Source organism: Coregonus clupeaformis, chromosome 11, assembly GCF_020615455.1.
Source record: "Coregonus clupeaformis isolate EN_2021a chromosome 11, ASM2061545v1, whole genome shotgun sequence".
Lineage (NCBI taxonomy): Eukaryota > Metazoa > Chordata > Actinopteri > Salmoniformes > Salmonidae > Coregonus > Coregonus clupeaformis.
Window position 1 is genome coordinate 14,287,740 of NC_059202.1, and position 25,632 is coordinate 14,313,371.

Sequence of the window (25,632 nt, forward strand, 5' to 3'; positions counted from 1 at the left end):
TATTCAGGCGTCGTAACAATTATCCACATTTATTTCACAGGGAGATGAATCAGATATACAGTGCATTCGGAAAGTATTCAGACCCCTTGACTTTTTCCACATTTTGTTACGTTACAGCCTTATTCTGAAATGGATAAAATAGTTTTATCCCCTCATCAATCTACACACAATACCCCATAATGACAAAGCAAAAAAAGGTTTTTAGAAATTGTTGCACATTCATTAAAAATAAAAAACGGAAATATCATATCACATTTACATAAGTATTCAGACCCTTTACTCAGTACTTTGCTAAAGCACATTTGGCAGCGATTACAGTCTTGAGTCTTCTTGGGTATGACTCTACAAGCTTGGCACACCTGTATTTGGGGAGTTTCTCCCATTCTTCTCTACAGATCCTCTCAAACTCTGTCAGGTTGGATGGGGAGCTTCGCTGCACAGCTATTTTCAGGTCTCTCCAGAGATGTTCGATCAGGTTCAAGTCTGGGCTCTGGCTGGGCCACTTAAGGACATTCAGAGACTTGTCCCGAAGCCACTCTTGCGTTGTCTTGGCTGTGTGCTCAGGGTCATGGTCCTGTTGGAAGTTGAACCTTCAGCACAGTCTGATGTCCTGAGCGCTCTGGAGCAGGTTTTCATCAAGGACCTCTCTGTACTTTGCTCAATTCATCTTTCCCAGTCCCTGCCGCTGAAAAACATCCCTACAGCATGATGCTGCCACCAACATGCTTCCCCGTAGGGATGGTGCCAGGTTTCCTCCAGACGTGATGCTCAGCATTCAGGCCAAAGAGTTCCATCTTGGTTTCATCAGACCAGAGAATCTTGTTTCTCATGGTCTGAGAGTCCCCTTTAGGTGCCTTTTGGCAAACTCCAAGCAGGCTGTCATGTGCCTTTTACTGAGGAGTGGCTTCCGTCTGGCCACTCTACCATAAAGGCCTGATTGGTGGAGTGTTGCAGAGATGGCTGTCCTTCTGGAAGGTTCTCCCATCTCCACAGAGGGACTCTGGAGCTCTGTCAGAGTGCCCATTGGTTTCTTGGTCTCCTCCCTGACCAAGGGCCCTTTTCCCCCGATTGCTCAGTTTGGCCGGACGGCCAGCTCTAGGAAGAGTCTTGGTCGCTCCAAACTTCTTCCATTTAAGAATGATGGAGGCCACTGTGTTCTTGGGGACCTTTAATGCTGCAGACATTTTTTGGTACCCTTCCCCAGATCTGTGCCTTGACACAATCCGGTCTCAGAGCTCTACAGACAATTCCTTCAAACTCATGGCTTGGTTTTTGCTCTGACATGCACTGTCAACTGTGGGACCTTATATAGACAGGTGTGTGCCTTTCCAAATCATGTCCAATTAATTGAATTTACCACAGGTGGACTCCAATCAAGTTGTAGAAACATCTCAATAATAATCAATGGAAACAGGATGCACCTGAGCTCAATTTCGAGTCTCATAGCAAAGGGTCTGAATACTTATGTAAATAAGGTATTTCTGTTTTCTATTTTTAATACATTTACGAAAATTACTAAAAACCTGTTTTCGCTTTGTCATTATGGGGTATTGTGTGTAGATTGATGAGGAAAATGTTTTAATTAATCAATTTTAGAATAAGGCTGTAATGTAACAAAATGTGTAAAAAGGGAAGGGGTCTGAATACTTTCCGAATGCACTGTATGGGGCTGTTGGAATCTTCTACAGTTAATGATACCTACTTGAGTGTGTCCGGCCATCTCAATGCCGGTGTCCAGGAACTCATCAAAGTCCTCGCTGAATTTCCCAGAAGCCATGGCCAGCTGGCTGCTGGTACCCCGGGATGAGTGGACCACGTCCCCTGCAGAGTGGTTGAGCTCAGCTGCAGTATGGTTCAGCTCACTCTGAGCCTCCTGGAAGGACTTACTGCAGGGAGGGAGCTGGAGACACACAGAAGAGAAACAACTATAGGCCTCAGTACTCCTTCTCATTATAAGTACAGTGAGGGAAAAAAGTATTTGATCCCCTGCTGATTTTGTAGGTTTGCCCACTGACAAAGAAATGGTCAGTCTATAATTTTAATGGTAGGTTTATTTGAACAGTGAGAGACAGAATAACAACAAAAAAAGAAAGAAAAAAGGATGTCAAAAATGTTATAAATTGATTTGCATTTTAATGAGGGAAATGAGTATTTTACCCCCTCTCAATCAGAAAGATTTCTGGCTCCCAGGTGTCTTTTATGCAGGTAACGAGCTAAGATTAGGAGCACACTCTTAAAGGGAGTGCTCCTAATTTCAGCTTGTTACCTGTATAAAAGACACCTGTCCACAGAAGCAATCAATCAATCAGATTCCAAACTCTCCACCATGGCCAAGACCAAAGAGCTCTCCAAGGATGTCAGGGACAAGATTGTAGACCTACACAAGGCTGGAATGGGCTACAAGACCATCGCCAAGCAGCTTGGTGAGAAGGTGACAACAGTTGGTGCGATTATTCGCAAATGGAAGAAACACAAAATAACTGTCAATCTCCCTCGGCCTGGGGCTCCATGCAAGATCTCACCTCGTGGAGTTGCTATGATCATGAGAACGGTGAGGAATCAGCCCAGAACTACACGGGGAGGATCTTGTCAATGATCTCAAGGCAGCTGGGACCATAGTCACCAAGAAAACAATTGGTAACACACTACGCCGTGAAGGACTGAAATCCTGCAGTGCCCGCAAGGTCCCCCTGCTCAAGAAAGCACATATACAGGCCCGTCTGAAGTTTGCCAATGAACATCTGAATGATTCAGAGGAGAACTGGGTGAAAGTGTTGTGGTCAGATGAGACAAAATCGAGCTCTTTGGCATCAACTTAACTCGCCGTGTTTGGAGGAGGAGGAATGCTGCCTATGACCCCAAGAACACCATCCACACCGTCAAACATGGAGGTGGAAACATTATGCTTTGGGGGTGTTTTTCTGCTAAGGGGACAGGACAACTTCACCGCATCAAAGGGACGATGGACGGGGCCATGTACCGTCAAATCTTGGGTGAGAACCTCCTTCCCTCAGCCAGGGCATTGAAAATGGGTTGTGGATGGGTATTCCAGCATGACAATGACCCAAAACACACGGCTAAGGCAACAAAGGAGTGGCTCAAGAAGAAGCACATTAAAGTCCTGGAGTGGCCTAGCCAGTCTCCAGACCTTAATCCCATAGAAAATCTGTGGAGGGAGCTGAAGGTTCGAGTTGCCAAACATCAGACTCGAAACCTTAATGACTTGGAGAGGATCTGCAAAGAGGAGTGGGACAAAATCCCTCCTGAGATGTGTGCAAACTTGGTGGCCAACTACATGAAACATCTGACCTCTGTGATTACCAACAAGGGTTTTGCCACCAAGTACTAGGTCATGTTTTGCAGAGGGGTCAAATACTTATTTCCCTCATTAAAATGCAAATCAATTTCTAACATTTTTGACATGCGTTTTTCTGGATTTTTTTGTTGTTATTCTGTCTCTCACTGTTCAAATAAACCTACCATTAAAATTATAGACTGATCATGTCTTTGTCAGTGGGCAAACGTACAAAATCAGCAGGGGATCAAATACTTTTTTCCCCTCACTGTACATACTGTAAATACTCATTATTAGTATCATTTGTAACATTAAAAGGCCCAGTACAGTCAAAAACGTAATTGTCCTGTGTTTGAGGGTTGGGTTAAATGCTGAAGACACATTTTGGTTGAATGCATTCAGTTGTGCATATATATTAAACTATGAGGTTGGAATAATACTGTGAAATTGTGAAAATGATGATAATGCCCTTTCAGTTTAAGAGCATTTGAAAAGACCGCCTGACATTTTAGCCTGTTTTGCTGGGATGGTGTTTTGGCCTGCCTGGTAAATTTGTTAATAGACCAATAAGAAAGAGAGTTCCAAACCTCTCTGCCAATAACAGCTAGTTTTCAGTTTTCCCCTTCCCACTCAGACCACTCCCAGACAGTCCTAGCAAAATTTTTGCTTGAGAAAGTTATCTTCGGTAAGAAGCTATTTTTGTTTCTTTTCGACCATTTTAATTAAAAACAATACTTGAAAATAGGTACTTAATTGCTAACGAGAAATGATTGGATATTGAAATAAAAATGGCTGTAGATCATAATCCATATCATATTTGGTCTTATGTTTATGTTAGAATTTGCCCTGGATAGATGTGAGATGCCTGTATAGATGATTAATGACTCCAGTAATGAATGGTAAATGTGTGTTAAGGTTAAGGACAGCATTGCCGTGCTCTTCTATAAGCCCTTATATTTAGGTTGCGTATAAGACAACACTCCAAACTGCAGCCTCGTGCATCTGGCAGCAGGACTCACAGTGTCCACCAGCAGTTTCTTGCTGGCCTCTCCGATGCTCCTTAGGGCCATGTCCACATCCTTCTGGCCAGGCAGGCAGTTGACACAGTTATTCAGAGAGTGGGACACTGCCCTGGCCACCTGCAACACAGCACAGATAAGCCTGTCAGTGTGCTGACAAATGTCCACAGTGTCCACAGTCCCTGGGCACAGCTATGAAAACGAAAAACATATCAAATGCAAATCAGCCTGCAAGCGGAGAAGGACAATCCATGTCACAAATGTATGCTACTGTCACAGACAGTTTATTATAATAATAATAATAATATAATAATAATAATATGCCATTTAGCAGACGCTTTTATCCAAAGCGACTTACAGTCATGTGTGCATACATTTGTACGTATGGGTGGTCCCGGGGATCGAACCCACTACCCTGGCGTTACAAGCGCCATGCTCTACCAATTGAGCTACAGAGGACCCTGCATACAGAGGATCTATGCATAGTCACTTTAACTCTACCTACATGTACATATTACCTCAATTACCTCGACTAACCTGTGCCCCCGCACATTGACTCTGTACCGGTACCCCCTGTATATAGCCTCACTACTGTTATTTTACTGCTGCTCTTTAGTTATTTTTTATTTTTTAGTTATCTATTTCTTACTTAACACTTATTTTTCTTAAAACTGCATTGTTGGTTAAGGGCTTGTAAATAAGCATTTCACTGTAAGGTCTACACCTGTTGTAATCGGCGCATGTGACAAATAAAATGTGATTTGATTTGATATGCCAACCAATATGTTTATCTCCCAAAGGCCCTGCTGCAAATAAGCAGTTGTCCTGCAGCTAGCGTTCATGTGAGAGGATCGCTAAGCAGGAGACAGAGGAAAGAAAATAGCAACACTTAAAGCAGATAATTGTTATGGAGAGTAGCAGTGTTTACAAATCAGTTATCAGCCAGAAAGCAGAGGAGAGGAAAGATCCTGACAGAAAAAACTGTGCTTGGAACACGAACCCAATTGTCTAGGAGTAAGACGTCAATACAGTCAGTCAGCGAGTTCCTCACCTGTGCTAGCCTCTGCTGACTCTCTGTGTCGCCAGGGGAGACCAGGGCCTGGTGGGCCTCATGGATGAGCATGGCAGATCCCTCCATGACGTACTGGGCAGAATCCAACATGGCCGCCGCAGACTGGGGTTCCTTGGTGCTGGCCGCCACACCTCTGGCTGCCTGGGCCAATGTCCTCAAGGCCTGGGCCGTCTCCCTGGCAGCTACGCCTACACATGACAGACAGACAGATGTGGAAGTGAGTGGACGTGTGGGAGTTAGAATAACAAAGCTAGTCCAGGAAATAATGATGGAAAACCTGGTGTCAACGTCCCACTGTGCCTCATTATTGTTCTTTAAGATGCAGCTAAACAACCTACTCTGCCTCTGGCTAGCTACATCATGATTTATTCACTAGCCAAACTCCAAGCTGTATCCTACCTCATTTCAATCTCATTATCCCTTCACTAAATATGTCCTTACACAAAAATATGTACATACACACATTCAAGGGTGCAGCTTTAGTGTTCAGAATGAATAGAAAGAGTTGTTGGTAATGTGTAACTGAACAGTAGGAACAGCACGGTGAGCCCAATCTAAAGCACCCCTATTGTTAAAACAAATGAGTTAGATAGGAGATGAGGCACCATGTGGGATTGGGGCTTTACTTATTACACACAAAGCAGAGATGAGGGAATGCAGCAAATCACATCAAATTGCATTATCCAGCCGAGTGGAGCCACTGCTGATGGAATGTTAAATCTAGTGAAAATAAGATGAATGAGAGAGAGAGAGTAGCACCCTGAGTCCCAGCTTGAAGCAGCACAGCCTGGGAGGGAGGAAGCAGCCATTGTTAGAATACACTATTCAAAAATGTGTCTTTATCAATTCTCCTGAGAGACTAAATGGAGCTAGAATGAAGGCTAAAGAAAATGCCCAGCTGTGCAGCAGAACCCATCGGGTTTATTCCTCCCTCATAGGCAATAGTGATAACAACATCACTAAATCAAGAATTGAATTACACTTGGATATCTATTGGTGGAGGGAAAGCGAATGCCTGTCAGGGTTTCTGCTCCCTACTTGTCCTCTTTCACCCCACTTGGTAGAGCTTTACTGGGACCCTTTAGTTGATTGTGACATTTTGCAAACTGTTCCTAATATCATCTAATACTATCTAACCAAAAGGACAGAAAATAATCAGTAGAGTCCAAAACAATCTACACAGACACTCAATGAAGTCTGCCTTGAGTTTAGGTGAACATTCCTCTTGTACTGCTCAATCATTGGCAGTGCACTCTCTCTGTGTTTGATTTCCTACCTGTGTAGTGCTCATTGCCCTGGGCAGCACAGGTCAGCAGCTGAGCCATGGAGGAGCCAACAGCCTTGGAGGTACTACCCAGGTCCTGGGCACACTTCTCTAGCTGTAGGGATGACACAGGAGCACCAAGTCACGCCTTTTCACACATCTGCAGATTTGCTTTGCATGATTGGCACAAATCACTGTATTCCAAATGCTCTATAATGGACTTGGTTATGCTAATGCACTGACCGATTCCCCAGGAAGTGGTTTGAGCTGTCCATCGTGTGCAGCCATCCTGGCATCTTGAAGCTCACTCCTCAGAGTTTGGACAGCATTGAGGGCATAGTCTATCTCCAATGGACCACAGGCTTCATGGGCCTACACAGACACAAACCATTCTCAAACAGAGTCCAGAGGCTGTCTGAGCTGTATGAAAACATGGCCTTCAGTAGCTGTGGATAGGGGGTTAAAGGACTTACCTTTTGGGTGGCTGTCCGTAACTCAGCTAGGCAGGTGGCCAGGTTCTTGGCACATTGGCCAAGTTGCATTGCTGCAGCCTGGTCCGTCACTGTGGGGACGGTTGACTTTGCAGACGTCACCATCTTACTGCCAGGCTGTAGGAAGCTCTGGCTGGCCATGATAAGCGCTATCTGGGCACTGAGCTCCTCTGGCTGGGCCTGGTTACTCCTCATCCCCTGGACCAGCTGAGGGATGTGGTTTGCCACTGCCTACAAGTACACATATCATTTGATTAAACCAATGTAATGAAAACAGCAATATAAATGCTGCCAATATAGCAACCGGCTAGTGATAGGATTGGTTCAATAGTGTACAGATGTAGGATCTTAATTTGGTCACTCTTTTGTTGCTGAGAATTTTTCTGCAACGCAAGAAATGCATATGAGCTTCGTGATTATTTTGCTGTGACAATATAGGTCAAATTAAGATCCTAGATCTGTAGGTATTTCCACAAAAGTGATCCAAGAGTGATATTGTTCGCTGTGGGTCAATCTCTATCCATATTACTGTACCTTGCAGCTGTGTACTAGTTGTTGATGAGAGGCAGTGTTCTTATTGGACGCAGCAGCATTCTGGGCAGCTGCGATGGTCTGAGTAGCAGCAGCCGCAGCCTGCTTAGCAGCAATCTGTTCCAGAAACAGAGAGAGATATTGACAGAGGTTTATTGTAGGTAAATGGCTTACATCAGATACATAGAAGAGGGTCGTGTAGTACTTATTTGTATACAGTATCAGATTGAGCTTCCCAGATAGATCAAACTAAATGAGGGGTCACAAACTAAGCCAAAGAGTTATTTCAGAATTTTCCAGTGGACATCGACACCTGACAAAAAATGACAACTTTTTGTGGAATCCAAGTCATTGAACATTTCCTACTACTGTATTTTGGGACGAGTACAACATTGTCTCAACACGCAATGTTGACAATTCATAAAATACATAAGCAGTGTACAATACATGTTTTCTACTGCCATTAATCCACACAGAGGTGACATCCTTTGAAGTATCAACAAAATGGAAAGCGGCAAGAGGAAAGACATTCCAGGTTTTGTGGGCGGAAGGATGGCGGATGAAACAAGAACCTGAACAACAATGCTATCTTTGTCCTGGGGAAAACAAACAGACTGCACAACGCAAGAGGAGAGGAGGGAGATGAGTGGCGGAGAGAGAGAGAGGAGAGAGAGCTGGCGAAATGTATGGACTACATATTTATCACGCTCCCAAGAGCACAGCATGCTGGGAAGAATACAATACATATGGCTATGTGTGGAAACCTAAACAGATATAAAGCTTTAGGTAATCAGTAGGAGAGATTTCAGCCATTTGAGTGGGCAGGTGGAGGTATGCTCTCAGTTAATCTAAACCCATTACATTCTAAATGGTTTTTATTATCTCTGTATCCTGTTTGGGGTGGAACCCATTACTATTACAGGCTGCAGAGAGAGAGAGAGATGTGCATCTATGATAGAAAACTGATTCCAGCCTTGGGTTAGTGAGCAATGGAAGCTCCAAATGACTGAAGTGAGGGTCTTGTCATTAGGGACTGATTCATACTAAAGGGCTAAACCCAAATCTTTACACTACAATTAACTCATTCACACAACTAATGGACTTCACATCCTCCTGCTGCAGGAGAATAAATAAAGTAGAAAATATGCTAAATATGCCTCATTTGTGCAAATTAATTCTAAATTATTTCAGCCTTTCGCTATGCACTTCCCAAGGCTTGGGGGGAGATCCATCCATCTTCACATAGATCTAGGTAGTTCAATCTGACACACACTCTCCTCTTTAATCGTGTGTCATGGTGTTGGATGGACTTATGGGGTTTGTGAGGAAGGACAAATGTTGATTGCTACAAAGCTACAGCAGGACAGGGTCTCAATGGTAGCACAAAGGTTACAATGTGCTCTCGTTCTCCCTCCACCCACCTCCAGCCTGTTGACCAGCTTCTTCTTGATGGCGTTTTGAGCTGCAGCGTTCGTGGCAACGCGTAACCCCTCTGCTGCCTCTCTTAGCCTCTGCTGCTGGTCCTCATTCTCTGGGTACGCTGCAGCCCCCTGTTCACACAGACATGCATGCAGACATGCACACACAGACATACACACACACAAACACATACACACATAAGCACGTACGCACACACACGCAGACATGAGAGAGGGTTTGATCTTCCCTTTGCCACTGCAGAACTACGATTGTATTTAGTGGTGTTCTTGCTTGCTATGTCTGTATAGCAAGCAAAAACACCACTAAATACAATCGTAGTTCTGCAGTGGCAAAGGGAAGATCAAACCCTCTCTCATAGTCTCAGTAGCACTCTAAATATTTCCCCAACACCGTGACTGTATATTAAATGCAGAGGCATTAGGCTCTGTCTGCTTTCTGACAGTTTCCAAGGAAACCGTCAGTGCAAGAGTCCCATTTCTTCTTTGTAACAGCAGCGGATTCGTGATGAATGTGTCACACGTTTCACTTGCCTGCCGTTTTCACATTGATAATATCCTGCTCATTTATACTTGTCTACAGCTCCAAGGGCTTATTAAGAACCATTGGTGCTGCCCTTTCATTATTTCCTCTCTAAAGAGATGCAATGGCTCAGACTACAGCAGGAATACTGAAAATCTCCTTTCTATCAAATTATATAAGTAGAATTCTAGTTTTAGTTGCAGACATGACACTAATGATAATACACTAATATGACATACTGTAAACTAATGGCATACACTAATCCTTCCGAGGATTATAATAAGCATAGCGCAGTGGTCTTCCGTCTTAGTACCTTAGCAGCCTCTACCATCCTGGCCGTGGCATCAGCCAGGAGTTTAGCTGCGGCTAGCAGCTTCTTAGAGTTGTCCACGTCAACCTCGGCCTCAGCGTCTGACCTCATGGCATTGACAAGGTCCGACGTGGCCTGAGCCAGCACCCTGGCCTGACGCACCATCTCCCCTACACAGGGTCACAGAGAAAGAGAGAGATCAGAGAGGAGAGACCGACATCAATACCTCCCCACTGTGCTATCGCCACAAAAACATGGCCTAGATTACTCTCTGATTACTGATCCCTCATTGGGCCTCACACACACTACACGGCTTCCTTTTCACCTTCTGGTATCGTACTCACAGTATCACAACAGTTTCCTTTGGCATTCTCCACTCTGGTTATAAAAAATAATATTTCTTTATTCTTGTATTCCTTCACAAAAATACACATAAAATCACTAGAAAGCTGCTATAGTGCTGTTTAGAAGCTACCATATTTCCCCCAGTCAGCCTATAAAAAACCGTGATTCCTAAACACTCACCTACAGCTAGAAATAACTAGAGAGAAGACTATCAAACGCATGACATCCAGGCAACTTTACATCCTACAGTATTTACAGACAGAAATGGTCTCCATCAGTGAAATGGGACGTTTAAAGACATATTTCATAATAAAGGATACTTGGCTGAACTACAGCAATTTAAAAAAAACTATAATTTATGAAAGTCAGAGTGTTAAAGGGATACTTCAGGATTTTGGCAATGAGGCCCTTTATCTACTTCCCCAGCAGATACCCATAGACTTCCAGTCATTGCGCTAATGCTAGTTAGCACTGGCTTGCGAAACTACCTCTAACTTAACTTCCGTTATACTGGACACAGAGACATAAAAATAGTATCCACGAGTTCATCTGACTCTAGGGAAGTAGATAAAGGGCCTCATTGCCAAAATCCCGAAGTATCCCTTTAACCCTCCAAAAATGGTCAGGTCATATGTTTTCTTTTAAGTTTCAAAGCACCATTGAACAGTGATTGAGACCAGATTTGAAGCTCTGTAGTGGTTTTCGATGACATGTTTTCTACAACCCCTTGAGGATAGGCTGGGATTAGGAATTCTTCAGACTCATGGCGAAACATAACAAATACTTCAGTCTTTGAAAATGTTTCAACAGCAGGGTTTTGAAGGTCAGTTAATATAAACCATAACCTGACAACATCTTCGGTCCCACTCAGTCAAAATACATGGGAACAACCCCAGTGAAAGTCTCAGGAAAAAAAGACAAGAAACAGAGGCTAAATACTGGTACCTACTTGAGTGATAATTCTTACTTACTATGTCCTTGGATAATAGCTAGCTAAAGGTTTGAAACTCAAACTGCTGGATGCCAGAACTGTGAAAATACTTGCAAGATTAATCAAAAGAGTGAAAGGTTCTCTCCCCACCACCAACAAAATAGTTATCAACCACTTCCCTCCCCTCCGCACTAAACCCGTCTCTCCCCTTATCACACCTCCCCTCCCCTCCTCTCCTCTCCCAGAGCTCACCTGCATCTCCCATGGAGGTGAAGATGCTCTCAGTCACGGTCATGATGGTGTCTGTGGCCTGGTCGTAGCGTCCGATGGGCTCACCACAGCTGGCATAGTGGCGTACGTGCTGCAGCAGGTCACTGAGTGCCTGGCTCACTGTGTTGGCCGCGGAACCCACCTGCTTCAGCAGCTCACCTTCGTCTGTCGCCGCCAGGCAGGCCTTGACACAGCTCTCCACCGAGCGGTCCACCAGCTTCCCTGCCTCAACCAGCTGCTCCTGGCACACCGGGGAACTGATGGTGGGACTCACCACCTGGACGAACACAGTCCACAATCTCTAGTGGCCACTTTCAAAATACAACACATTCAGAGATGCTAGGCCTAGGGCAGTGGTCACCAACCTTTTCTGAGTCAAGATCACTTTCTGAGTCAAAATGCAAGCCGAGATACATTGACATAAAAAACATAAGTCAATTCAACATGAACCTATTAAAAACAGTTCTGTAGCAATGAGGTTTGTGCAGTATGCTATAGGCTCAATACATAATCACTACATATTGGCTATGCTTGAATTGCCCTGCCATTGCATTGTTTCAAAATTTCAAAATTATATTTCAAAACTTGAGGTATATGATCACACCGATAATAGATCAGTTGTATTACTTGTGAGGCACAGCTGAGTGAGCATACATTTAAATAATTTGCTTTTTTTTATTTAACTGGGCTGGTGCCTGAAATGCATCTAATGGTCACTCTCAGCAGAGGGGAGAGCAGCAGAGGGTCCGCCTCTCAACGTCACTCTGCCCTCCCTCCCTCCCGCCACTGAGACTGATATTACTCAATATTAAAAAAGACCCAAGCTAATAATAATAACAACACAAGCCTATCGATACACTTTCCTACTCATTCATTGCAGCTGCAGTGCTGTTTGTAGCACAACTTAAACATTAACTCACTCATAGAAACAGCAGCTTTTTGCTGTATTCGTTGACAGTCTCTCTTTAGTCATGGTTTAAAACGTTTTGAAATTTCACAGTATCAACTTTGTTGTGCGCTCGAGGAAGCTGCAGACTGTAATCTGACGTATCAGATTGGCCAGTGGTAGGCCAATAGGTGCACTTGATTTGCTCTCCAGGCCCACCGGGAAGGCAGAGTTTGTACCTTCAGACAGACACATTCAATGGTTCAAAATGGGAACACTTCGCCTACCCGGCAGCTGAATCGGGTGCACCTACCACCAACAGCGCGAGACGAAATAGGAATGCAAGGCTTTATCATTGGATTTCTTGCAGAAATGTTTGGCGAGCAATTAGGAATGCCTTGGAGATCGACCAGTCGATCACAATTGACCGGTTGGTGACCACTGGCCTAGGGGACTCATTTAGGTGTGTACAAGACTGATAATGCTATTCTTGACATAACTCATTTAGTATAGGGTATAGTCTGTGCTGGAAATCAAGAGATAGGACAAACACAGCCATTTCAGTTCAGTAAGCCAGGTCTTCTCCTATCACCAGTCCTTGCCCTGAGCTGCCCTCCATGGCTACAGGAGACAGGGAAAAGGGGTGTGGGCGTCAGTTGGAGCAGTACCTTGGTGCAGGCCACCAGCTGTGAGGTGGACAGGGCACACCGAGTAGCAGCTGCAATCACTTGGTTCTGCAGCACCGTGTCCTCTGCCACCTGGGCCACGTTCTTGGCCTTGAGGACCATCATGGCAGCTGCGTTGGCCACTGCTTTGGCCAGGCTCATCAGAATGTCCTGAAACAAACTCATCAACGTCACTCACTCAGCCACAGTAGAGCTAAGCAAACGTGACTGGAAGGACTGAATAAGGACATTTTCATTATGTGGTCTCAACTCTGGTAGCTATATAGCTGTATAGTTAGTATGCAGAAACAGTGGAAATACAGGCATTCTCTCATGAGGGATTTGCTGTCCACTCAATTACAATAGCTAAAGAAAACAAAGCCTGATACCATTACATAAGTGTATATGCAGCTTTAAACAGGAACTGGGAACATGCGTGTTTTCCTGTTTGGCAGCGGAACTATAGAAACAGTGAGTAAAGTGCAGTCCAACCTGGAACCTCTCGTCAGTCTCGCCCTCCCCCATGTGACGCAGCAGGTCCCCGCTGGCCTGGCCTATGCTTCCTGCTGCAGTGAGCACCATCTGTCTGGGCTGCATGGGAGAGGATGACATCACCACATTCACAACACTGACCCCACCGCGGCACCACAGCCCAATCACAGAACTTGGCTGTTCTCAGACACAGTTCACATCACGAACCAAAATAGCTCTCAGTGATTATATCTACAGGACACATAATTATTGTGTCCTTCAACTGTTTTAGAAAACATACTATAGAAACACACTAGTGCCTTTGTTAAAAAGGCAGTACACATGCAGGTCTTATTAATCTCTGTGTAATCATTGCAATAAGGAGAATAGAACAGATGTGATGGTTAGAACAGTGCTGTGTTGTGTCTGTACCTCTCCAGCCGCAGGCTCCACAGACCTGAGCAGGTCAGAGACGGCCCCTGTCAGGGTCCTGGCAGCTCCCATCAGGTTCTGCCCGCTGCCCACCTGGTCCTCCACCAGCGCTGCCAGCAGCTTCACCCCCCTAGACATCTCTGTCAGGTTGGAGGAGATGGTTGTGATAGCACAGCCCACCGCCGTGTAGTCTGTGTCTGTGGGGTCACCTAGAGAAGAGAGAAAATCCTTGTTAACCCTTTCCAGTGCCTTCTGCTCTGCCTCTGACACAGTCTCCACTCTCTCAGCCCAAACCACAAGCAGCAACCTTGGTGGTGTCATAATACACACATCAGTGTCACCATCATAATGAAAACACATTGGATATGCTACTGTGGAGATAAGTACAGAGAAAGTGAGAAGTGATAGTCATTTGTGGAGAGGTAAAAGTTTCTATTGGACGATAACAGGGAGCCTCAGTGCCATCCAACAGATGGCTGGGATAGATTAAAACTTAACAAAAGGCTGGCAGGGAGCAGTGTGGAGCAGCATGGCACAGCTCCAGCCAGGGAGAGGAGGGAGAGGCTGCCATCCAGTTCAGATTCAAGACAACACAATATTTATTCCATCAATGGAAAAATGTATTAGGGCAAATGGGAAATGCTCCATTATGTAAAGGGAACTCAGAGCCCCTCCTCTCTGAGTGCTCCACACTGACTCGGAAAACGTGTGTATTGATTCTATCCCTATGGGTTTGCATTTGAAGATAAGCGCCTTTTCTCTCAAGCTAGGTCTAGAGGCCTTTAGAAAACAAGGATTCCAGTGCAAATATAACAGAAAACTCTACATGAGTACATGGTTCAAAATGTCAGTAGGTAACCTCTTGCACTCACCTGCTGTAAGATTAACCACAGATGCCGTTCCGGCTGTTATGGCATCTACTTGAGAGTGGATTTCATGTTTGGACTCATCCACTTTGTTCTGAACCCAAACTCTGGACGCCTTTCAGGAGAGGGAGAAGGACGGGTATTAGCTTTCATCAGAGTGGGAGATTTTCAACTCATATAAACTTTATTATCAGTGATTAAAGGACTAGGGTTTCTTCACAACTCCTACAGCTTTTGAAGCACCAGTCTCGAGCTTTAAAGTACATCTTTCATATTTATAGTCAATTTCCACCACCTAATTACACGTGGAACATGGGAGTTCAAATGGAATTTAAAATAAACTCAGAGCTTCTCTATGCTTAGCTTAGCAAACCAACACAGAGGGAAAATGCCAAAATTGCATCTTAAAAAAAAAAGACATTCAATGGGATTAATAATTGTATCTATTTTCCAAAAACAACCTAAAATAGCAAATTAATCTTCACTGACCAGGATGCATTGACCAAAAGGTTCTGAGTGTTTGAAAAGTTTTGAATGGTGAGATTTTGTGGCTGTAGTGTATAAAGGGATTAGTCTAGTGAATGGAGGTGGGAACTCACCATGTCCTGGCCCAGAGGAGGCAGGTTATCTACCTCCCCCAGATCAGCATGGGCCTGCTGCACCGCCTGCATACTGGTGTTAATGGTCCCCATCAGGGCCTGCTGGGCCAAGCTCTGACAATACATACACACAGAATTTACAGATTTTTATACACAAACACAAAGATCGTAGTTAGTGATGGTGTAAGCAAGGTTCTCTGCACATCACTGCTCCTACTGTTTGACATTGGCATGGGTGCCAGCGGGCATGCTCACCAGTGGGGGCATGTGTCCTCTGTGCATCTGCCCTGTGGTGATCTGCTGCTGTGCAGAGGGCATGGTGCCCATGTTGAAGGTGTTGTCAGGGCCGCCGATGGACCCAGAGCGGATGATACCTGGCAGTGCTACCGAACCATGCTCCACACGACCCACCCTGTTGAACTGCTGCTGTAGGATGGTGGACCTGAGAGGAGAGAGAGAGAGAGAAAGAGAGAGAGAGAGACAGAGAGAGAGAGATTTGGACCTTTACAGGACAACCTCTGACAAGGAATGTCAATGCTCATTATTTTCTCCCTAATAATGGGACAGTAGTAACAAAGCCATTACAGTGAGTTAGCACCGATAGGCACTGAAACACATGAAAAGCGCTATTCCCTGCCCTTGTCAACAGAAGCCACACTCACTATTGGTTAATTACTGCTTATGTTGAGAGGCAGCAATTATGTTCTGTGCTGAGAACAAAAACATGAGTCCATTGGCACCTAAACAGCAGGGAGTGATATGATGCCCAGTGTCTATCACAGCAGGATCCGCTATGAGACAAACAGATTTCCAATAACAACCTGTGTCTGGGTTTCGCGTGACAGGACAAGAGTCCATCTGTATTAGGGAGTCTTTAGGAGTCTGGCTGCAAGGCCAGGCCAGGAGGAAAACTAGGCAACTGGGATGAACTCAGTGGAGAAAAATTTTTTTGCTTCCAGGAACATGATATCTTCATTCATGTCTTCCTGATGATTTCGTGCTTTTTTTGCAGAATAATATAGCTGTCTTGCCCTGGGGGCTTTTTCTTATGGAGGTTAGGAAAAATTAAAAGCTAACATTCCTGAAGGAGAGAGGGACAACAGAGGGCATTCTGGGATAGTGTTTCAGAGAACATGTTAACTCACAGATACTATACAGTATGTTATAGGTAAATTCAGTCTAACTCATTTTGTGTTCTTTTTCTAAGGGGTGTAATGCGGGGCAGGCAGAAATGTGATTATATGCACAATTAAACCAAGGTTTACATTCACATGAGGAACTAGTCTGTAGTTTCTGAATATGGCTGGTCAGCATTCTCAACGTAAATGGGACTACACCCTATTAAGACCATTTAGTATGTGCATTATGAACCTTTCTTACTTCTTTGGAGAGACCGATTCCTCCAGCATGGTGGACTCCTCATCTCCCTCCAAGCCAAAACGATCCTTACTCTGCTTCTGTGGAAGGGAATATCAAAAGGTGTCATAATAAAGAAAATACAGTACTTGGGAAGTGTCATTTCTGGTTTGGTCATTTCTGGTTTGGTAATTTCTGGTTTGGTCATTTCTGGTTTGCCTTGACTTACCTTTTTGAGGATGATGTCGATGTATCCTGCAATTAGCTGAGAAATCTGTTCCCCCTCTGTGGTCTGAACAGAGTAGTAACTCTCCTGGTACTCCCCAAAGTCCTGCAGGGTACAAGCAGATAGTCAGAAGAGATACTGAAGTTACAGCACAGGTCCACTAAAATGGACGCCTCTCGTAGCAATATCTTCATCACATAACTAATCTCCATCTGTCAGTACATAGGCCCACAGTATCCTGGTGATACCTCTAGGAAATGGAGAAGTGTGTGTATGTCGTATGTGGAGTACAGCAGCTTTCTCAGAGATCAAGGTTGAACCAGGGCCTTCTAATTTCACAAGGTGTCACAGCTCTTTGTCATGCTGTGCTATAAGTTCACAAAGTTTATTTCCATCCACACAAGCACAGGAAGATGTGGGAGTACTGAGAAAGAAGCTTTGAATGGACTAAAGGTATGTCGGCAACACCTTCACCATTCCTTCTCCTAATGAACAGACACACTTTGACTCCGTTCCACTACGATTCTGAGTCCTCAAAGAGCTGATTAAATATGAAAATACTCATTTTCAATATCAGTATCATACACTTCAAAGGCTGCCTATGTGAGACAAGTAATATTTAATTCAAATCAATGTTGGCAAATGCACCTTTGAGTATGTTTAAAAATTGCACTTGCTATTAATCTTTAAATGGGTTATTCATTCCAGTTGAGTGAAGTCTTGCTTAATAAGGCGAGATGAAAAAAAACCCAGCAATATTGACAACAACAAAAATACTAAATTGAAAAAGCACTCAAATGAATAAAACATCCAAGTGCTTCACATTCTTCCAGTAAAATCCCTTGTATACACAGTCTAATATATACAATAACTGCTTATTGAAAAGTGAACAATAACACTGTGGATTGTGGGTAGTAACAACAACAACAGACTATTTAGCAGTTATTTATGTTGCTACAGTGGGGAAAAAAAGTATTTAGTCAGCCACCAATTGTGCAAGTTCTCCCACTTAAAAAGATGAGAGAGGCCTGTCATTTTCATCATAGGTACACGTCAACTATGACAGACAAATTGAGAAAAAAAAATCCAGAAAATCACATTGTAGGATTTTTAATGAATTTATTTGCAAATTATGGTGGAAAATAAGTATTTGGTCACCTACAAACAAGCAAGATTTCTGGCTCTCACAGACCTGTAACTTCTTCTTTAAGAGGCTCCTCTGTCCTCCACTCGTTACCTGTATTAATGGCACCTGTTTGAACTTGTTATCAGTATAAAAGACACCTGTCCACAACCTCAAACAGTCACACTCCAAACTCCACTATGGTCAAGACCAAAGAGCTGTCAAAGGACACCAGAAACAAAATTGTAGACCTGCACCAGGCTGGGAAGACTGAATCTGCAATAGGTAAGCAGCTTGGTTTGAAGAAATCAACTGTGGGAGCAATTATTAGGAAATGGAAGACATACAAGACCACTGATAATCTCCCTCGATCTGGGGCTCCACGCAAGATCTCACCCCGTGGGGTCAAAATGATCACAAGAACGGTGAGCAAAAATCCCAGAACCACACGGGGGGACCTAGTGAATGACCTGCAGAGAGCTGGGACCAAAGTAACAAAGCCTACCATCAGTAACACACTACTCCGCCAGGGACTCAAATTGGGAGAATGTCATATGGTCAGATGAAACCAAAATATAACTTTTTGGTAAAAACTCAACTCATCGTGTTTGGAGGACAAAGAATGCTGAGTTGCATCCAAAGAACACCATACCTACTGTGAAGCATGGGGGTGGAAACTTCATGCTTTGGGGCTGTTTTTCTGCAAAGGGACCAGGACGACTGATCCGTGTAAAGGAAAGAATGAATGGGGCCATGTATCGTGAGATTTTGAGTGAAAACCTCCTTCCATCAGCAAGGGCATTGAAGATGAAACGTGGCTGGGTCTTTTAGCATGACAATGATCCCAAACACACCTCCCGGGCAACGAAGGAGTGGCTTCGTAAGAAGCATTTCAAGGTCCTGGAGTGGCCTAGCCAGTCTCCAGATCTCAACCCCATAGAAAATCTTTGGAGGGAGTTGAAAGTCCGTGTTGCCCAGCGACAGCCCCAAAACATCACTGCTCTAGAGGAGATCTGCATGGAGGAATGGGCCAAAATACCAGCAACAGTGTGTGAAAACCTTGTGAAGACTTACAGAAAACATTTGACCTGTGTCATTGCCAACAAGGGGTATATAACAAAGTATTGAGAAACTTTTGTTATTGACCAAATACTTATTTTCCACCATAATTTGCAAATACATTCATAAAAAATCCTACAATGTGATTTTCTGGAAAAAAAATTCTCATTTTGTCTGTCATAGTTGACATGTACCTATGATGAAAATTACAGGCCTCTCTCATCTTTTTAAGTGGGAGAACTTGCACAATTGGTGGCTGACTAAATACTTTTTTTCCCCACTGTATATGGAGATGTGAGGGACAGAAGAGAGGTTAAGAGAGTGGAATGTGTTCCTGTGAATGTGGGATTGGAGTAGACTGAGGGCAGGTCATACCAGGGTGAAGCTCTTGGGAGAAGCAGCCCATCTCTTCACCGTGGTTAAGGGCCACTCCTGAACCACGTCTTTAGTCTTCTCTTCTACCCGCATCACCGACTCTTTGGTTATCCCCAGTAACCGAGGGACCAGCTTATTCTTGCTTTTCATCTTTTCCTAACAGACAAGACATAACACAATATTTTCATAGGTGTTAAACACCTACACAGATGATTCACTGGGGACATCTCTTTATTCAGAGAAATTAAAACAGCAGCGGAGCAGCACTGCCTGCCACAGATAGCACACATGCTCTGTTCTGTTTGTCTGTCCTGAGTCAGGAGCCCCAGTGGAGGAGGAGGGCGGATGGGGAGTGACCTTGCAGAGTTCAGGCTTGTTTAACCGGGGCTCCCTGCTGTTTTGCTGAACAGGCCATCCCCCTCCTTCCCCAGGCCAGGCCTCTGTTGCTAGGGGAGCCTCAGCCTGGCTGTCAGTTTGTCAGGATGGAGCTTCCACCAGCAGCAGCACACTGACTCTGCCTGGCTCTAGTGCCCTCCTCCTCTCTGCCCGCACACAATCCATTATGCCTCACTTCAGAGGCACCACTCCAGCAACGCTGAACACTACACACAATTAACAGTTAGGAGGACGGGGAGTTGAAAAATACCTTTTCACGTCTCCAGGCAATTGTTTTTATTTCAGGTTAAAAAAGTATAGCTCCAAGACAGGAACAAGGGAACAGCTTTAGAGCAACTTGTACAGACTCAATGCTTTTCATCCAAGGTCAGATAAAATTATGTTGAATATCATGGTAGCTATGTTTAGAGAACTATTCCAATTGTTCATTGTCTTTGCTTAAGTCGTTTTTCACAGTGTATTCAACTCAGGAAGTCAGATTTTGGAATCTGAAGTGGTTTGACATGTTAGAGATCTTAAATCTGTAACCTTTTATTTCGGACAAAGCAGGTGGGTGAGGTTTTGAAACATCTTCTGGTCTGGGACTCACAGCACAGGTGAACTGTCAGAGAGGTTTCATTGGCCGTAGTCCCACCATCACAGACAGGCTGAATTCCTTCCATATCATATTTAGGAGCCTTACAGTTATGGAAGGCTTGTTCTGGGAGCACTGAGCTGGTTTAAGAGTGACAATTAACAAATTAAAGGTTGCAATAAACTTCCAAAATGTGCATTACCTACAGTATATCTATGTTTTTGGCTGTGGTTGCTGTGTGAGAGAGTGCTGCTAAAATTAATTATTTATCATGCTCTTAAAACCCCCAACTCTCTCTCCTCGTCTCTCTCTCACTCACTCTCTCTATCTATCTCTCTCACTCACTCTCTTTCGCTATCTCTCTCTCACTCACTCTCTCTAACTCACTCACTCTCTATCGCTCTCTCACTCTCTTTCGCTATCTCTCGCTCGCATGCACACACAGCTCTCAAGGCTAATCTTAACTTTGCAGTCAGCTGTATTTACATAGTAAATCGTTCAGTTTACTTTCTGTTGGAAAATACAACCCTCTCTTATTTTATCTTACCTTCACCAGGAAGAAGGAGACCCCATATGTCGGAAGGGACCTTGCTAGTTTCGCATACTTCACTTTAGACTCAATCTCTGTCATTTCTCCACAGGTTTTGTGATCCTGCGGGTCAGAGGGAAATAGGTACAGCAATATGAACTTTTCAGAGTATTAAGATTGTTACATTTTCTGAATATTATTGATTTTAATTCACATGCTTTTTATTTCCCTTTGATAACATATAAATCCATGCTTACAACATACTGGACAATACTGAACATACCACAAATATTTTTTTCTCCGACCCTCTCTGCTTGATGTACTCTTTGGGTAGAAACTCCTTCAGGCTATGGTGATAAATCACATTTGACAAGTTTACACTCATGATGTACAGGCATTTCCCTTTCCAAAACATGCTTTGTTAATTATATCTGATAAAAGGACTTACTCTAGGAATCCAGGCTTGTGTTTGTGTTCGACATGGGGTCCAAACTGGATCTGAGCCTGAATTCCAGCAAACTCACAGGCTTTATCAAATGACACAGGGTGGGAGCCGTTCAGTATGTCATCTCTGGCCTAGAGGAGAGAAGGAGACAGAAGAGAGAAAAGAAAGAGTGTACATTACACTGAGTTCAAGCTAGAGAGTGATGTAGCTTTTTCTGTTTTCAAAGTAGCTTCAGAGAAGAGTGCCTGCTAGGTGAAAAAATTTAAACCAACAGCAGGGATACAACATAAATATTGAACTTAGATTAATGGACTCAGAGGAGACAAACAAGATTAGTTTGTAGCAATCCAAGCCATTTGATAACATATGAAATGTAACAGCCTCAACCATTGTGGCCAACAGCCTGCTCCCGAGTGGCGCAGTGGTCTAAGGCACTGCATCTCAGTGCTTGAGGCGTCACTACAGACCCCCTGGTTCGATTCCAGGCTGTATCACTACCGGCTGTGATTCGTAGTCCCATAGGGCGGCGCACAATTGGCCAAGCATCGTCCGGGTTTGGCCGGTGTAGGCCGCCATTGTAAATAAGAATTTGTTCTTAACTGACTTGCCTAGTTAAATAAAGGTAAAGTAAAAAAAATATTCATCATTACAGTCAATGGTGACATAGTAACAGAAACAAAGGCGTCAATAAACATGCACATTTCTCATAATATTGCTTTGAAAGTTAAAAAGCAACTTTAACTGAGTGGTTTTTAATTATTACAATATGTACAAAGTATACAGTGGGGGAAAAAAGTATTTAGTCAGCCACCAATTGTGCAAGTTCTCCCACTTAAAAAGATGAGAGAGGCCTGTAATTTTCATCATAGGTACACGTCAACTATGACAGACAAAATGAGAATTTTCTTTCCAGAAAATCACATTGTTGGATTTTTTTATGAATTTATTTGCAAATTATGGTGGAAAATAAGTATTTGGTCAATAACAAAAGTTTCTCAATACTTTGTTATATACCCTTTGTTGGCAATGACACAGGTCAAACGTTTTCTGTAAGTCTTCACAAGGTTTTCACACACTGTTGCTGGTATTTTGGCCAATTCCTCCATGCAGATCTCCTCTAGAGCAGTGATGTTTTGGGGCTGTCGCTGGGCAACACAGACTTTCAACTCCCTCCAAAGATGTTCTATGGGGTTGAGATCTGGAGACTGGCTAGGCCACTCCAGGACCTTGAAATGCTTCTTACGAAGCCACTCCTTCGTTGCCCGGGCGGTGTGTTTGGGATCATTGTCATGCTGAAAGACCCAGCCACGTTTCATCTTCAATGCCCTTGCTGATGGAAGGAGGTTTTCACTCAAAATCTCACGATACATGGCCCCATTCATTCTTTCCTTTACACGGATCAGTCGTCCTGGTCCCTTTGCAGAAAAACAGCCCCAAAGCATGATGTTTCCACCCCCATGCTTCACAGTAGGTATGGTGTTCTTTGGATGCAACTCAGCATTCTTTGTCCTCCAAACACGACGAGTTGAGTTTTTACCAAAAAGTTATATTTTGGTCAGCACTTGCAGGATTTGAGTCCCTGGTGGCGTAGTATGTTACTGATGGTAGGCTTTGTTACTTTGGTCCCAGCTCTCTGCAGGTCATTCACTAGGTCCCCCCGTGTGGTTCTGGGATTTTTGCTCACCGTTCTTGTGATCATTTTGACCCCACGGGGTGAGATCTTGCGTGGAGCCCCAGATCGAGGGAGATTATCAGTGGTCTTGTATGTCTTCCATTTCCTAATAATTGCTCCCACAGTTGATTAGCTCAGCTGGTAGAGCACGGCGCTTGAAACGCCAAGGTAGTGGGTTCGATCCCCGGGACCACCCATACACAAAAAAAAAATTATGCACGCATGACTGTAAGTCGCTTTGGATAAAAGCGTCTGCTAAATGGCATATTATTATTATATTATTATTATTATTCTTCAAACCAAGCTGCTTACCTATTTCAGATTTAGTCTTCCCAGCCTGTTGCAGGTCTACAATTTTGTTTCTGGTGTCCTTTGACAGCTCTTTGGTCTTGGCCATAGTGGAGTTTGGAGTGTGACTGTTTGAGGTTGTGGACAGGTGTCTTTTATACTGATAACAAGTTCAAACAGGTGCCATTAATACAGGTAACGAGTGGAGGACAGAGGAGCCTCTTAAAGAAGAAGTTACAGGTCTGTGAGAGCCAGAAATCTTGCTTGATTGTAGGTGACCAAATACTTATTTTCCACCATAATTTTCAAATAAATTCATAATAAATCCTACAATGTGATTTTCTGTACCTATGATGAAAATTACAGGCCTCTCTCATCTTTTTAATTGGTAGAACTTGCACAATTGGTGGCTGACTAAATACTTTTTTCCCCCACTGTATACAAAACAATAAACAAAACATACAGTGAGGGAAAAAAGTATTTGATCCTCTGCTGATTTTGTAAGTTTGCCCACTGACAAAGAAATGATCAGTCTATAATTTTAATGGTAGGTTTATTTGAACAGTGAGAGACAGAATAACAACAAAGAAATCCAGAAAAACGCATGTCAAAAATGTTATAAATTGATTTGCATTTTAATGAGGGAAATAAGTATTTGACCCCCTCTCAATCAGAAAGATTTCTGGCTCGCAGGTGTCTTTTATACAGGTAACGAGCTGAGATTAGGAGCACACTCTTAAATGGAGTGCTCCTAATCTCAGCTTGTTACCTGTATAAAAGACACTTGTCCACAGAAGCAATCAATCAATCAGATTCCAAACTCTCCACCATGGCCAAGACCAAAGAGCTCTCCAAGGATGTCAGGGACAAGATTGTAGACCTACACAAGGCTGGAATGGGCTACAAGACCATCGCCAAGCAGCTTGGTGAGAAGGTGACAAGAGTTGGTGCGATTATTCACAAATGGAAGAAACACAAAAAAACTGTCAATCTCCCTTGGCCTGGGGCTCCATGCAAGATCTCACCTCGTGGAGTTGCAATGATCATGAGAACGGTGAGGTATCAGCCCAGAACTACACAGGAGGATCTTGTCAATGATCTCAAGGCAGCCGGGACCATAGTCACCAAGAAAACAATTGGTAACACACTACGCCGTGAAGGACTGAAATCCTGCAGCGCCCGCAAGGTCCCCCTGCTCAAGAAAGCACATATACAGGCCCGTCTGAAGTTTGCCTATGAACATCTGAATGATTCAGAGGAGAACTGGGTGAAAGTGTTGTGGTCAGATGAGACCAAAATCGAGCTCTTTGGCATCAACTCAACTCGCCATGTTTGGAGGAGGAGGAATGCTGCCTAGAACACCATCCCTACCGTCAAACATGGAGGTGGAAACATTATGCTTTGGGGGTGTTTTTCTGCTAAGGGGACAGGACAACTTCACCGCATCAAAGGGACGATGGACGGGGCCATGTACCGTCAAATCTTGGGTGAGAACCTCCTTCCCTCAGCCAGGGCATTGAAAATGGGTTGTGGATGGGTATTCCAGCATGACAATGACCCAAAACACACGGCCAAGGCAACAAAGGAGTGGCTCAAGAAGAAGCACATTAAAGTCCTGGAGTGGCCTAGCCAGTCTCCAGACCTTAATCCCATAGAAAATCTGTGGAGGGAGCTGAAGGTTCGAGTTGCCAAACGTCAGCCTCGAAACCTTAATGACTTGGAGAGGATCTGCAAAGAGGAGTGGGACAAAATCCCTCCTGAGATGTGTGCAAACTTGGTGGCCAACTACATGAAACATCTGACCTCTGTGATTACCAACAAGGGTTTTGCCACCAAGTACTAAGTCATGTTTTGCAGAGGGGTCAAATACTTATTTCCCTCATTAAAATGCAAATCAATTTCTAACATTTTTGACATGCATTTTTCTGGATTTTTTTGTTGATATTCTGTCTCTCACTGTTCAAATAAACCTACCATTAAAATTATAGACTGATCATGTCTTTGTCAGTGGGCAAACGTACAAAATCAGCAGGGGATCAAATACTTTTTTCCCTCACTGTACTGCAGGCCTAAATAAAGTCAAAATGAAGACTTATTGCCAGGCCTCAATAATGCTTGATAGGAACCATGTAGCAACCTGTCCCCTGTCTGGCCACAACAGGAATGACTGTTTCGATACACTT

The 25,632-nt window shown here is 43.8% G+C and overlaps 1 protein-coding gene across 2 annotated transcripts in view; it reads right to left on the reverse strand.

Annotated features, from left to right (window-relative positions):
* The window catches only part of LOC121576615 (talin-2-like), a 155,482-nt gene that overhangs the window by 36,716 nt on the left and 93,134 nt on the right, over positions 1–25,632 (reverse strand). For both annotated transcript variants that reach the window (XM_041889903.2, XM_041889902.2), the window contains exons 8-29: positions 21,493–21,620; positions 21,328–21,391; positions 21,063–21,167; positions 19,546–19,701; positions 16,992–17,093; positions 16,787–16,863; positions 15,662–15,848; positions 15,407–15,520; positions 14,814–14,922; positions 13,942–14,150; positions 13,531–13,629; positions 13,042–13,209; positions 11,470–11,764; positions 9,945–10,111; positions 9,094–9,222; positions 7,676–7,789; positions 7,124–7,372; positions 6,894–7,022; positions 6,663–6,765; positions 5,366–5,574; positions 4,315–4,434; positions 1,703–1,900 (exon numbers count right to left, since the gene is read on the reverse strand). In XM_041889903.2, coding sequence (XP_041745837.1) covers positions 1,703–1,900; positions 4,315–4,434; positions 5,366–5,574; positions 6,663–6,765; positions 6,894–7,022; positions 7,124–7,372; positions 7,676–7,789; positions 9,094–9,222; positions 9,945–10,111; positions 11,470–11,764; positions 13,042–13,209; positions 13,531–13,629; positions 13,942–14,150; positions 14,814–14,922; positions 15,407–15,520; positions 15,662–15,848; positions 16,787–16,863; positions 16,992–17,093; positions 19,546–19,701; positions 21,063–21,167; positions 21,328–21,391; positions 21,493–21,620 — 3,231 coding nt within the window. The remainder of the gene's footprint in view (positions 1–1,702; positions 1,901–4,314; positions 4,435–5,365; positions 5,575–6,662; positions 6,766–6,893; positions 7,023–7,123; positions 7,373–7,675; positions 7,790–9,093; positions 9,223–9,944; positions 10,112–11,469; positions 11,765–13,041; positions 13,210–13,530; positions 13,630–13,941; positions 14,151–14,813; positions 14,923–15,406; positions 15,521–15,661; positions 15,849–16,786; positions 16,864–16,991; positions 17,094–19,545; positions 19,702–21,062; positions 21,168–21,327; positions 21,392–21,492; positions 21,621–25,632) is intronic.